The 15,458-nt window shown below is 36.4% G+C and overlaps 1 protein-coding gene across 1 annotated transcript in view; it reads right to left on the bottom strand.

The window, feature by feature from the left end:
* LOC125651537 (uncharacterized) overlaps positions 1–15,458 on the bottom strand; it is an 86,225-nt gene that overhangs the window by 19,981 nt on the left and 50,786 nt on the right. The window contains exons 27-39 of the mRNA XM_056166102.1: positions 15,068–15,187; positions 14,627–14,824; positions 11,083–11,252; positions 10,442–10,613; positions 8,409–8,479; positions 8,147–8,304; positions 4,232–5,467; positions 3,192–3,286; positions 2,414–2,583; positions 1,940–2,306; positions 1,680–1,857; positions 1,158–1,342; positions 315–1,003 (exon numbers count right to left, since the gene is read on the bottom strand). Coding sequence (XP_056022077.1) covers positions 315–1,003; positions 1,158–1,342; positions 1,680–1,857; positions 1,940–2,306; positions 2,414–2,583; positions 3,192–3,286; positions 4,232–5,467; positions 8,147–8,304; positions 8,409–8,479; positions 10,442–10,613; positions 11,083–11,252; positions 14,627–14,824; positions 15,068–15,187 — 3,809 coding nt within the window. The remainder of the gene's footprint in view (positions 1–314; positions 1,004–1,157; positions 1,343–1,679; positions 1,858–1,939; positions 2,307–2,413; positions 2,584–3,191; positions 3,287–4,231; positions 5,468–8,146; positions 8,305–8,408; positions 8,480–10,441; positions 10,614–11,082; positions 11,253–14,626; positions 14,825–15,067; positions 15,188–15,458) is intronic.

Raw genomic sequence — 15,458 nt, 5'->3', positions numbered from 1 at the left:
GTCATTTTTTCTAACTACTTTCACACACATACTTTTGTTGGTAAGTGCTTGCATTTTTTCTATAATTATAGGAGACAAAATGATAACAATACTGAATAAATAGATAAAAGTAGCTTCAAAAGTAGAAAAAGATGATTTTTTAATGTTGTCAAAAAGTGTTTTCCATACCTACCAGGTGTTTTCAAATTTTTGTATTTCTAAGTTCTGATACACAATACATTTTTCAACCTTTTATTTGTTGTATAGGTGAAAAATAATTCCACATATCTTGGCAATTTTTTTTTCAAACAAGAAAAACTTAGTGTCTCTTTTACCTTTAAAATATTGGGAGGAGTTGGATCTATAGTCACACCCTCTGATTCATGAGCTGTGGACAGATATGCTTGATTAATTGCAGTCACATGAACTGAGTATTTAGCACCTGTCGTGAGATGTTGCTTATCGAAATCTAGTTCTATAAGTTCCGATTTTGACTTTGGTATTATGGTAAGGTACTTGTCTATCTTTGGCCAAATACGCTTCTTCATTCCATGTAAATGCTCAAATACAGAATAGCGGTATTCTCTTATGCCAGACTCACTGTCGCGGAATTGCCATCTTAGCTGCAAAAGATTGTCATCGGTTTGGTATCTTTTTCCGTAAAGATTGTCTTCAATAGTAATCAAAGTCGGGGGAGTGTGGTCGATTAGATATCCGTCCGTCCTTACAGATAATGAAAGACCTGCTCTGTTGAAGCTCTCAACTTCAAAATAAACTACATCCATGTGATCCATACCGACTGAGTGATCGATAAATGTTGTTTCTTTTGTGGGATCAAATGTCTTTGTCTTTGCATCATTTATATATACCGACACGGAGTACCTCTCGATGCCAGACTCTGGGTCGGTAAAGTTATCCCAGGTAACAAGTTTAGTTGCTGTTTCTGATGAAAAAGATATATCCTTAGACAAATCAGATCCATCAACCGCGTAGCCAGGAACTGGTGGTGTTATGTCCACTATCACTATAAGTGTAGGAAAATAAATTCATGAATTGTTATATATTATATATTCAAAACAGTCCAATAAATGGTTCATATTCGTAGCTATGCTGAACATGCTTTTTCTCAATTCTATATTCAAAGTAGTAAAGTGTATTTGTCCATATATAAGGATTACCTCCGTTTGAAGTGCTATTGGAATCCTTTGAATTCAGGGCTCCGTTAAAGACGATCACAGTGGAATAATACCATGTATTGTGCTGAAGAGAAAGCTTAGCGCATGCATGTCTTATATTATGTGAGAAATTACGAAATGCCATTATATTTTCTCCTCCTGGAACGGTACCAATACCCCATCGAAATCTAATGAAAAATGAAAGATAAAATTCCAATAGTAGTTCTGATAGAATTAGAGTACAATGTATCATCAGCATCTTATGTAAAATAACCATTGACACATTTTTTATTCATTCCACCTCGTAATTATTCAAGGTGCAGTAAAAGTTGAAAACCCTGCCAGTCGAATTCATGTTAAATGTGAAAACTTCAAGAATAATCTAAAAATTATTACACGTTTAATCACTTTCACACAAAATGAAAATTTTCAGCATACCACAAAAATGCCGCTACGAGATTACAAGATTTGAGAAAATATCAAATAGAAAGGAATCATTTCACCAAAATCTTAGAAACTACTAACTCATGAATGCCCGACTCTGGATCATAAAACCCTGTCCACTGAGCGCACATCTCTTTGTCACTGGCTTGATACGTCAAGTCATGATGCACAATGTCACCGTCTAATACTGTTCCGGCCACAGGTGGCGATCTGTCGATCAAAATGGGCTCAGGGCCGTTACCTGCTTTAAACAAACCCACTAAAAGAGAAGAAAACATTGCAAAATATACTGTCAAATGTCATAAAAGAATTTGTATATAACAATACCAATTCCAATTTACCTCCATTATCTACTCGCACTCTTGGCCAGGCCGGGACACCCTCCTCTAAATCTAGTTCTTCTATGACAATGTATGGATCATCATCTCCGTTCATCGGCATGTGATAAGAGTATCTCCTGACAAGAACATCGTACTTCGTTTTCCCCAGTCCAAAGTCCACACTGCTGAGGGAAGACTCATTGTCGCCAGCTTTGTAATACATTCCAAGCATATCGAAATGTTCATCAAAGTATATTTGATCGACACCATCAAAGAATGGAGGTGTAGTATCTACAGTCAGGGGAATGTTATGACATACAGTTGTCACCAGGGAACCACCAAATATCACAGCATTGAGGCACTGAACAGTCAGGAAGTATTTTCCATCCTATAAATGCACATACTCATGAATAACCACATTGAAATAAAGTCGCATAAATCAATCAAAATAGCAATATTGATTATTTTCAGAGCGAAGAAAATACATATTCATACGTTTAAATGAAGGTTTTTCTCAAAGCCGCTGTTTGTCCAGTGTTTCAAACTGTGTAAATACTTGTGGGGATCCGAAAAATTCACCACGTCTTGATCACAAACGGAGTTTCCAGCAGCCCATGTATACTGATAAATTCCACTTTCGTCATCATGGAAACCATCAAAGTTGACTTTAAACAGATTTGATGTATTTCAGCATTAGAAAATAAAATGCAATTAAAATCATATACGATACATATATTTTACAATGAAGATTATTCCCCGTTTTAGTATGTCACCTACGAAGCAAAGGTATAATAGACGATACTTTGCTTCTTTATTTATCACAAGATTAACATCTTAACAATCTTTATTATCTACGATGTATATTTGTGTTGTAACACTTCCTATCAACTTGACCCTTGTTCATTATATGAGTAAAACATTGTCGAACAAAAACTTTTTTTAAAATATGCTGGTCTAGTTTCATTGTGAGACGACTCATATTCTTCCGAACACATTTCATAAAATGTAAACGTTGAAGAATTAAAATGTTTAAAATGCTATCGACGTGAGTGTTGCATATAAATACTGTTTATGCCATTCCAGTTGACAATTATATGTTGATTGGCTTTTGAAAGATAACTAATAACGGAAATAAACCATTTGAAATATATAAGCAGTTGGTATGAAAATACAGTGTACTCAATGACCCAAATGAATTCTTCACAAATTATATTTTGTTCACTGTATGGAACTTCTTTAAAAGATAAAACACGATATATGCGATTAAAATTACCTGATATGTAGTGATTAGACCTGGAATATTGTTTATCCACTAAAGGCGTATGTCCATTGAACACTGTTGATGCATCTCTACCATCAATTATGTGTCTACAGTAAATAGAATATAATCAGTTCCAAGTGTAAAACGTTCGATAGATCAACAATGGATTTTAAAAAGCATCCCAATGGAGGGATAGTAATTATATTATATTTAATCAGATACTCATTTAATCTCTCATTTAATCAAAGAAGGGGGTAATAACATCCGGTTATCTATTAGTGTCGGATCCACAATGCGGATACAGAGAAAAGGTCAAATACAATAATTTTAAAAAGCAATAATTTGACCAACGACACGAATTATATATATATATATATATATATATATATATATACAAAGCACTAAAATGACCAATGACACGAACAACGAGATTGTTGTCAAATTTTCGGGGCGACCCGTCCCTTCTTCAGGACAAACGAAAACAATTACATAATGTGGTCAATATCAACAGAGCATAATAACAAAAACTACATATAAATACATCTAGCACTACAACTACACTAATCTACAAACGTATTCACAACGCAGACTACATGTTTTTGGTCTTTAGGCTTGCCAATCAATGTTAAAAGTGGAGCGAATTAGGAATACCTTATTCGTCCAAAGAGCTGATCCAAAATGTCCGAAAAGAAAAACAAAGGTTTGTTTTTCTTTTCGGACATTTTGGATCAGCTCTTTGGACGAATACACACACACACACACACACTATGTTGATATTGACCACATTATGTAATTGTTTTCGTTTGTCCTGAAGAAGGAACGGGTCGTCCCGAAAATTTGACAATCTCGTTGTTCGTGTCGTTGGTCATTTAAGTGCTTTGTATAATTTTTTGTATTTGACCTTGTATCCATGTTGTGGATCCGACACTTTGAGGTATCAGGTGTTGTTGGAACTTTAGTGCTTTTATATATATATATATATATGTGTGTGTGTGTGTGTGTGTGTGTGTGTGTGTGTGTGTGTGTGTGTGTGTGTGTGTGTGTGTGTTCACCTGTGATTGTCCTTCCATGTGACTTCGACACAGCGTTGTGCCACCGATGCATTGCAGCCATCTGCTGAATATTTTTCTACGAAGTCTATGCCTATCGGTCCAGTGCTTGGTGGAGAGAAGTCAACCATCGTCCCGTAAGAATGAAGGTATCCAATGTATCCAAGTACATTGGTTATTCTAACGTTAATGAAATAGACATGACCATGTTCCAGGGGAAGACTCTCATATATTTCAAATGAGTTGTATCCAACTCCAAGTCTCTCGTAATTCATGTATGTACCACTGATTCTTAGCTTTGCACTAGGACCCTCTACAACACTCTGCAATTCACAGGATTCTGTAAAATATGCGTAATCAAACGAAACACATTTCATCCCTGATTTGATACATTCTGTTGCACATTCTTCTGGCGTATGTGTAATATGTTTCGCAAATGGCGTGTTTGTAAGTTTGCCATCTTTTGGGACACTGAAATGTTTCAAGTCAGTTGATATCCCAGGTCTGTATGTCGTTGAAGATAATGTAAGATTTTTCCAGAATATAATTTCGCTACCATACATTCCAGAGCTATATCCCAGAGCATGGCTCTGGATTTGCTTTATTTCCGAATCTTCGAATACATTAATGGTACCTGATAAGACAGTTGGATGCGCACTATATATATAGGAGGGGTCTACGCGCCCATCTGGTAAAGTGTTGTCGTACGTATTCAGCAAGCAATACACTCTGGAATCTGTGCCTTGGCTGTTGACTGCTTTTACTGTCCAGAACAAGGGTACAGCGTTTGGCAAATCATTTGTCGCAACTAGCACAGAGAGCCCACCCATTTCTGTAAAATCTACAAGATTTGTACCTCCCTGTTGAGTACCAATGGCGTAAGACAGTTTCAAGTTGCTTTTGTCATCGTCTGCTGCAATTTGTATTTCATATGCCGGGTCCTTATGATTTCGTCCAGGAACCTGTTTGATGATACACTCATTCGTTGTTTCCCGTTTTCGACGACTTCCCGGACCAGTTAAACCAGGTGATGAAAACTCCGGAGGAGAGGTATCTTTTTCATCCTTTATATTTGTGAAAATAGTAGCTGATATAGGTCTGGTAGAATACGACCAAAGTGTGCCTCGAAAAATTGGAATGGTGATTTTAAAGCATTTCCATACACATATTTCGATTTCAAACTGGCAGTACGCATCCAATTTTAGTCGAATTGGGTTAAGGGTCAGATCCAAGCTTCCTCTACAAAAAGCACAATAGAATGTACAAAATCAAATATCCAAAGGAAACCAATGCTCTTTATACTGTTCCCTTGGGTAAATACTTAACAATTACGACTTTTGTATGTAAGTTCAGCAAGGTAGTATTTTTTCAAATGCTGGAGATGGAATATACAGTGTAAACGTTATATCACAGAAATGACAAGAGTTTGACAACAGTAATATGCTGGAAGATATCTTTAAAAAGTTGCCATTCAAACACAAATGTTAGGGAACCTTTGATCAGAAAAAAACGTTTCACTTAGGTATGTGTCAGGTGACGAAAGAAAGTACAAAGACGATTTACAAAAGTCATTCCAGTGCTTTTTTGCTTGTAATATTCATACGTTACGTTTTTCAAGAATAGTAATAAAATATGGTAATGATTTATACATTGTTTCCTTATATATTCAAGGGCTGCAGCAGCTCAGTGGTAGAGCTTTCACTTCGTAACCGAGAGGTCGTGACTTTGAGCCCCACTCGTGCCATGGATGCGTCAAAACTAAGGCGTCAATATAAATAGTGATTGCTCTTTCACCAAATCCTCCGCATTTAGAAGTGAGAATAACGGGTCTTTCAGATATGACCTTAAAAACAGGGGTCCCGAGTCGCAGCAGGTGCTGGTACGTTAAAGAACCCCCTGTGTTACCGCTGTAAACGTGAATCATAGGTCTAAATTTGTGACACTTCATCTACAACTTGTAACGTTTCAATATGAGTGAAAATGTATCGACGGGACGTAAAACAAACAACCCTTAATATTCCAATGTAAAACTGCTACCCCCATTGTGGCCCCACCCTACTTCCGAAAGGTAGATCAGTACTACCTGGGAATGCTTGCATATTAATGTGACTAATCATGGCCCTGCCGTTTTTGAGAAATTTTTCCTATATCCTATCCATAGTCTTGGCGTAAAAATACGCAATGGCTCACAATTAGATATTCTGACCCCTTACGCTGGACCCCAGGGAAGAATATCATAACATATTTGGAATGGATCGTAAGGGGCAGTTGCATCCTATAGGTTGTTAAAATTACAAAGTTCTGCCTTTATTCTGTCTAATTCTATAGAACCTGAAATACGTGACAAGCATATATGAGTTTCCTGAAAATATTTTCCGGATTTACATACCCTTCAACATTGGGTCAGTATATGTTCCACTTAATAGGCACGTATATAGCCTAGACGTCAAAAGAAAGAGAACACGCAACAGAAGATGGTAAAAGAAAAGGAAGATAGAGGGGTGAAAAATCACACCCTGAAATCAATAAAAGAAGTATTTCGCACATATTTCTTGTCGGAGTGACCCCTGCGCCGTCATCTTTATGTACTAGAGTAACGATCCCGATGCTCATTCTGTAGAATATCAAAGATATATTTTCTTGGAGGAAAGTGTGTTTTGATGGAGTGATTCATATATTTTAATGATTTTTCCTCCCTCTCCTTTCAGAGGAACATCCTTGAAAGGTGATGATAATACACAGTGATCAATCTCATAAGTCCTATACTATGAGCAATACAAAATAGAGAGTTGGGCAAACACGGACTCCTGGATATACATGTATCAGAGGTGGGATCAGGTGCCTAGGAGGAGTAAGCATACCCTGTCCACCGTCGAAAGGATATATCCCGATGTAAAACTTTGATCCACACTACTTCCAGGGGCCACAAATTGAACGAACATGAATATACACTACCTGGGAATGCGTACGTTTTAATGTGACTTAGCATGGCCCTGATGCTTTTGAGGAAAATATTTTTAAAGATCTTTCTCATATATCCATATGTAAAACTTTAATTCCCTATTGTGGCCACACCTTCCATCTGGTGATCAAAATGTGAATAAACATGAATCTGCACTACCCGGAGGGCTTCCATATCAATATGACTCATCATGGTTCTGTTCTTGAGAAGACTTTTTTTTTTTAGAAAAAATCCTATATGTATGTAATACTTTGATATCCTATCGTGAATCCACCCTACCCTCGGAAACCATGATTTGAACAAAATTGATTTCACACTATGTCAGGAATCCTTCATGTAAATTTTTCACTTTTCTGGCCCAGTGGTGCTTAGTAACATTTTTAAATGACCACATCTTATTTTAGCCTTTCCATGATTATCTCCCATTTAAAAGGATCATGACCCTTTGTCTAAACAAAGTTGAGCCCCCTGTACCCAAGGGAGATTCGGGATAACTTTGATTGAAATTGGCTCAGTGAATCTGGAGAAGATGAAAATGTAAAACGGTTACGGACAGACGGATGCTGGACAACATGTGATTAGAAAAGCTCATCTGAGCTGAAAAATCTTGCTTGGGACAGAATAGATATTAGCTGTCCCAAGCAACTGTTCTTCATTTAAAAATCTGCGTATTTTCCACTTACGGTACATATAAACGTAGCCGAGCAAACTACACATTTACATCGTATTTCTAAATCGTACAGGTGAATGCTAGTACATGTACATGCATGTTGCCACGAATAAAACTACTCTTATTAATGAAAATAAAAGCACTGCATACTGTACTTAGTTTATTACATATAGTGATACAGTAAAATAATGTTCTACCAATGGTAGAGACACTGATAGTGGCATGGGCTAGTATGGAAATATTGTACATACAATCCTCTTTTGCTTTACCTCATTTTTCTACTTACCTCACATCCAAAGGGAATTTATTGAACGTTATCTCTGCTTTAATGGGAAACCTTGTCTCCAATAGATGTCCAGTCAGTCTTATTCCGGCTTTGAAAAAGAAGAATTGCACAAAAGCTCCTCCCCAGGCCTTCGCTCCCGCCCAGGGTATTAACGTGCCCTATTAAATGAAATACATATTCTTAAGAACATGTTCTTAAGAACTATTAATAACAAATATCAACAGAAAAATGGTTACACATGAAAAATGTTTCCCCCGCTTACCTTTGCTTTGAAACTCAGTATACAAAGACCGACTTCTATTTTAAGACCGACTGATGCTGAAGCCCCAAACTCTGCATATAATGAATAAAAAAAAAATAAACACAAAAATAAACATATAATGTCAAGGAAAATATTTCCTGTTAAAAGATAATTCCCGTTACAATATGCATATTCTTTATTACAATATGTGTATTTCCCGTTACAAAATGCATCTTTGTATATTTCCCATGTATTTTCACAAAATGTATTTTTCCTGTTACAAATGTTATATTTTCCATTACAATATGTGCATTTCCCGTTACAATACGTGAATTTCCCATTTAAATATGCATTTTTGGGCGGGTTTCACAAAGTGCACCCGGCTCACAGTATGGTGAATGCCGGACGGCGCCCCTGTAATAAGGTACCTATTTTATGTGATTAACTCCTCTCACACCTCTAACTTGACATTCCTCAAATTTTGTACAGTTGTTATGGACACTTTGAAGATGTGCCTGTGTCTCTTTGAAAGCGATCAGACATTTTTCGAGAGAAAAAAATACGTGTAGTTGAACTTTGTCATTTTTAAGCATGTCTTGAATAGACGGTAATCAACTTTTGTAATCAGCTCCCATTATGGTATTTTTGACATCCTTCAGACCTTGAAAGCTGTTATGGAAACATTGAAGATTGTTAGGCCGTTGTTGGCACACTGCTTTTGAATACGTTTACTTGATCAAGATATAGGGCTCATGGCGGGTGTCACCGGTCGACAGGGGATACTTACTCCACCTAGGTGCCTGATCCCATCTCCGGTATATCCAGGAGTCCGTGTTTGCCCAACTCTCTATTTTGTATTGCTTATAGGAGTTATGGGATTGAACACTGTTTGTTCTCTTCACTTTTCATGAGAGTTCTTTATTAGATACCTTGAATCGATTTTGCACCTTCACATTTTTATATATCACCTTCAAAATCTACGATGTTCTTCAAAGGCCCGTGTGTGGTAAAATAAGCTTTCTACCGGTGAAATCCCTTCAAAATGCCATAATTTCCCTCCAATGTTTCAGACACAGCTGAATACACACTACAAACTTTACAACAAATGAGGAATCTATCGAGTTTTAGCATTTTTGACTCAATGATTGTTGCAAAACCTTGTTACAAAGTCTGCCCTAACTTACTATTACTATTTCCTAATCATCTATCCTTGAGAGGGGGTAAGATTCATGCCAAATATCAAATTCCCTTTACTAAAGATGGTTATTGAAGAGCTTTGGTGATATTTACTCAGTGAACGGAAATGGATCGCCATATATGAATTAAGTAGCTAAGATTATTTTTTTCTTCCGACACCCTCTTACATAGTTAAGGATACTCTTATTGCCTAGATAGAAGATTGTCAAGTGGTTTTGGAGAATAATTGGAAACTGAGAAATTAATAGATGATAGACGACATGCACATATTTGTTAGGATCCGGTGAGGGCAAACTAACAACTCAACTCAACGACAAAGGGATGACTTCAGCCTCGCCCTAATCAATTTCCCATACATGTATCTATATAGCAATAATACTTTATCACCTGGATGTGGTGTGTATACAAGTATCTCCGAACTGATTCAATACGCAAGAGCAACTGTTAGGCCATTCTTTTCATACAAATTTTAATTATGAATGGCTTTATCTGATCAATATATAAAGTTCATGGCAGACGTGACCGGTCAACAAGGGATGCTTACTCCTCCTAGGCATCTGATCCCACATCTGGTGTTTCCAAGGGTCCGTGTTTGCCCCGTTTTCCATTTTGTATGTTTTATAGGATTTAGGAAATTGATCACCGTTCGTTATCCTTACCTTTTTCATACACAGACAGGTAAACGAGTGAGAAATAAATAAAAACACTTGGCTCTATGGCCTAGAATTAATGACAATGAGATCTTCAAATAAGCATTTTTCTAGGGAAACAAGAAAACAATCTATTATGTACTACAATTCAAATATACATTTTTAAAAAATGTCTTTAAAGTGTAAAATTAATAGATGTTAGCTTACCAAAAAATATTGGAACAGGGCCAACCATTATGAAAACTGGAGGAAAGTTATCGCTGTCGACAAAAACAAAATCTTTAACAGGAAATGGAATATCAGCATCAGCACAGAAGTCTATTTTTGACTGGAACTCTTTCCCCATTATTTTTAGGAGAGTCCTGGGATCGTTGATTAACTGGAATAAGCAAATGAATGTAATAATGAATATGAATTTTAATCAATGCACAAGGACGATAAAAATATGTGATTATGATTTACATTTACAAGTTAGCATAAGTTTTAATTTTGTTTCAAAAGTAGATTAAAGTTATTATTTAAAATCCCGATTTCGTCACGTGGTTCAAAAACAATTATGTAAGAGCTCAAAACAAAAGACCAAAATTCAAATGTAAGAATAATAATGAAATTCTTGATCATATATACGTATATGAAAATGGTAACTAGATTTCGTATTTGATAATTATTGCATAAATAACACGACGAATCGGGGAATAATATTGGATACCTATAAGATCGTAGATCTATTTTTAAATTATTCAAAATATTTCAAAAAAGGCAAAGTTGTCTCCACAATACATGACTGGGAGTAGTCCCACAGATTTGCACGATAATTCTGCTAGAAGGTTTCACCATAAATATCCTACCTCGTCCATCATGGCCTCTCTGATGGTGTCCAGAACTTTTAAAATATCACGATCAAGTAGATGATGATCAGATAGCTCTGCTATGAAGTCTTCCACCGTAATGCTATCCATAGTGGGCAAAATGTTGTTGCTGCCATCTGCTTTTGACAAAGGAAACACAGGATTTCCTACTTAAAATTTTTGCATGAACATATACATGTACAGTGTAACTACAAATCTCAAATGGTCTTCCGACCGATAGCCCCAACATACAAGATTCTTAGAAAAGCTTTTCCAAGTCCAAAATAAATTGGAAGTAAAAGTCTTGAGTCTAACCTAAAACCTTAAGACTAAGGCCGATGTCGCGGTAGGCACCCTGTGTAGAACCAGTACATACATTACTAAACAGAGGAAAATTCCTTGCTCAGGTAATGTAGTTTCACGTCATTTAACTACAATGCAGCCGACCCCTATGTCGCACCCCTTTCATTACAATAAAAGCACACTGCAATGTTATATTCATAATAAATTGTATGATTCGTTTTAAGAAATAAGATATCATAACAAAAGGCGTTATAGTAGATTTGATCACGTGCCAACAACTTCATGTCATATCCCAATAAAACTCAAAAATGATATTTTATTTCTTATCTTTATATTTTCTTTTTTTATTTGTGTTCTTACCGAGCTTCCATGATTATGTAACAGATGACGAAATACAATGTAACGATCGTACATCACAAAATATAGTTTGTTAGAGTTTTGTTGGATAGATTATTAGGAGCAATATCTAAGAGAATATAAAATATAGATATTTGATTAACAAGTTTAAAAAGGGCGACACAGGTGTATACCGCCGCGGTGGCCGAGAGGTTAAAGCGTTCGCCCCGCATGCGGAAGGCCGGTGTTCGAATCCCGCCCGCGACAGACCGAAGTCGTTAAAACAGGTAGTGACAGTTCCATCGCCAAACGCTCGACATCAAGTTTGAATGTCACGGGTCCTCGGAGATGACCTTACAAACGGATGACCCGTGTCACAGTGGGTGTGGCAAGCTAAAGAACCCGCACTGCTCAATGCCCGTAAGCGCCAAGCATAGGCCTAAATTTGAAGCCCTTCACCGTTCTTGGTGACGTCTCCATATCAGTGAAAAATTCTCGAGTGAGACGTTAAGCAAGATACAATCAATCAGGTGTAAATAAAAAAAAAAAAAGATAATTTGAAGATAAGAAGAGCGGTGTAAACTACATCCGTGATGTGATTTGGTCGCATCAGCGATCGAGAAACTGGCGTTGACCTAGCCTACTAAGTTGAAATTGTTGAACACTAAATCTTCCACTGCATTGCATAAGCAAGAATCCAGGTGATAGAATGAACAAAGCATGCCCAGCAAATGTCGCTCTCAGATGGACTCCTGAAGGGAAAAGAGGGGAAGACAAAAAGAAACCTGGCGAAGAATGATAGATGGAGAGTTGAAAGAGATGGGACTAACCTGGAAAGAAGCAGAAAAGAAGGCAAGGGACAAACAAGTGTGGCGGGAGCCGATTTCAGCCTTATGTGCAGACATGCACGAAGAGGATTAAGTAAGTATTTCTACTTTTTAAATTTGTGGGGGTCTAAATCTACCACTGCATTGCATAAGCAAGAATCCAGGTGATAGAACAGGAACTGACTTTTGAAGCGGTGATTGTATTCATAAGCAAGAAAAGATCGATCACTTGACCAGTTTCATGTTACAAGAAATTGAATGCTTATTTCATTAATACTGTCATATAAGGAAGTGCATTGACAAATGTAAATATTATCATTAGAAATATCACTGTTAACAACACAAATACAGTAATCAGCGATATCGGGGAGCTCATTGATTTTCTCAGTTGATGAGTTCACCCTTTTTGTTTGAGCAGTTAGAAATATCAAAATCGATCTTGGTGTTAATTTCTAACATTTCAGTTGTTTGAAAATTTTACGACTAGCAAATATCTTCTATAAAAGCAATATATATCTGTCGTTAAACTGTTTAGTCACGAAACGGGAAACGTGGTTTATATAATATACGATGAATATTCGATATGTAATGTGTATTGTACAATATCTCAAAAGCATTCGACTCAAATAGTGATATGAACATTACATACCTTCAAAGTATTATCCGCGGTTTGAAATACATAATTTCATCTCTGAATCCATTTATCAAATGCGTCACGGTACGCTGATTTAGGTAGACCTCTGAGGCACTGACTGATGACTGAGACAAGGGCTTGTCGGGACTTGTAACGACGAACAGATAAGAACTTTTTAAGTTTTGGAAAAAGGAAAAAGTCGCATGGGGCTAGATCTGGAGAGTATGGTGGGTGTAGCAAGACGGTAACCTTCTCCGATTTCAAAAATTGCTTCACAAGCTCAGATGTATATGATGGAGATTTATCATGAAGAAGAAGAATATGTCTAAATCCTGACACAGGGCGTCGTTTATGATGATATTTTTTGAGCTTGTTTAGTATAAAATCTCGGTAATATCAACCTGTAACACTTTTGGCCTTCGGCATCGGAATTTGTACGGGTATTTCGGCATCGGAATTTGTACGGGTATTTCGGCATCGGAATTTGTAAGGGTATACCATCACATGAGAAGAATATGCAATAAAGAATGTTCTTTGTGCTTATGGTTCTTTTGGCAACTACAGGCCTACTACCGTGTTTAGTTAGCCATATTTTCTTTCCATATTTACTTACTGGTTCGAAATAGTGAACCCATGTTTCGTCACCAGTAACAGTGTTTGCAAATTTTCTTTGATGGAATTTGTGAAACATTTTGAGCAATTGCTTAGCGGTTTGTACTCGTACCCGTTTTTGATCATCTGTCAATATATGCGGTATCCATCTGACAGAAAACTTTCGTACTTTCAAAATACGCTTCAAAATGAAATGCACCCGCTATAGCGATATGCCAACAGTTTTGGCAATATCATGAATAGTATATCTGCCATAACGTTCAATTATTTCATCATCCACGAAATCGTGCAAAGCGGTATCGTGGGGTGGTACAATACACATTACATATTAAACACCCCTCGTATATATATATATATATATATATATATATATATATATATATATATATATATATAAACTTTTGTAGAAATATTTCGACCGTGTTACTGGTCTTCTTCAGTCGTAAATTCCGTTTACTTCGAAATATAACATTCAGTTTCATATATATTACAAAGGAGGAATACTTTTTTAAAATTGTTGAATCCCACACATAATAGAAAAAAAACTGTATATATATATATATATATATATATATATATATATATATATATATATAGGTAAAAAATAAAAAAGATACACGAAGACGTTTAGTAAAGCTTTAGCGCTTTCATTTCAAATCTGCAGAAGCTTTACATTTAGTAACATAGCGACGTTACGTCACAAACAGCCATGTTATGTGTCATGCGTCTTGTATACCAGTAACAGTTATGTCTTCTATGGATTTATAATGATTATATTATATTTGTTGCAATATCAAAAAGATATCAATTACATTTACGCTTTTTGTCAAACCTGAAGAACAAGTGGTATCAAGTTCGTAGTTCAGCAACACAGGTACAGTGTGTAGACACGTGATGTAATCAAGCGCACAAAGCTCCGCAGAAAGGGATATCACCGGGGTGGTCCAGTCAAAAGAGATCGAGACAACAAGGCTGGCAGTCAACAATGACGTCACGCTGGATAACAAAACTCGCTCTTCTGTTTCTTCGCCTAAAAGATGTCAAACTTGTTGCATTGTTAAATTATACCATTTTATTGGTTTTTTTAATAATTCATCTAGTATGTACATTGCCATGGACATTAGTATGATGAAAACGACGTTATCTATTTATTTGAGTATATTTTGTTTCGGTGTTAATTCATGGGTAATACGGCTCTTCTAGGCCCTTGTAATCAAAACCATACATAAACATTGCAATACAACTAGTTCTTTCTTTTTCTCTCTCCACTAACCGTCTTGGAAATTTAACACTACTGGTGTTGACTGTGCTGTAATCGTTATTTGTTTTAAACAACCATCCATTTTGACATCAACGGTGGCCATAATTCTGTGATTGGCGTAGGACAGCAAAACTGCACAAGAAATCTCATTGCAGCTATGATGAACGAAACAAATATTACCAGGGCCTTTAGGAAGTCTATTCATAAACGTTTGGCAATCTGGAAAAAATAAATGAAATTTCAAATAATATCAAGTATTGACTACTATGTACAACTTTCAAAATGAATGGATTTCATTTTTGCAGTTATTGCCCTTATACCGGAAGTAGGGGCGGGCTTACCGATAAAGTCCTAAGATTCAGATAAAATAGTAATAACAAATAGGGTATTGTAAAGCTGACGA

This window comes from Ostrea edulis, chromosome 5 (genome assembly GCF_947568905.1).
Source record: "Ostrea edulis chromosome 5, xbOstEdul1.1, whole genome shotgun sequence".
NCBI lineage: Eukaryota > Metazoa > Mollusca > Bivalvia > Ostreida > Ostreidae > Ostrea > Ostrea edulis.
Note: the sequence above shows the minus strand (reverse complement) of the source record. Positions and strands in the feature narration are given on the sequence as shown.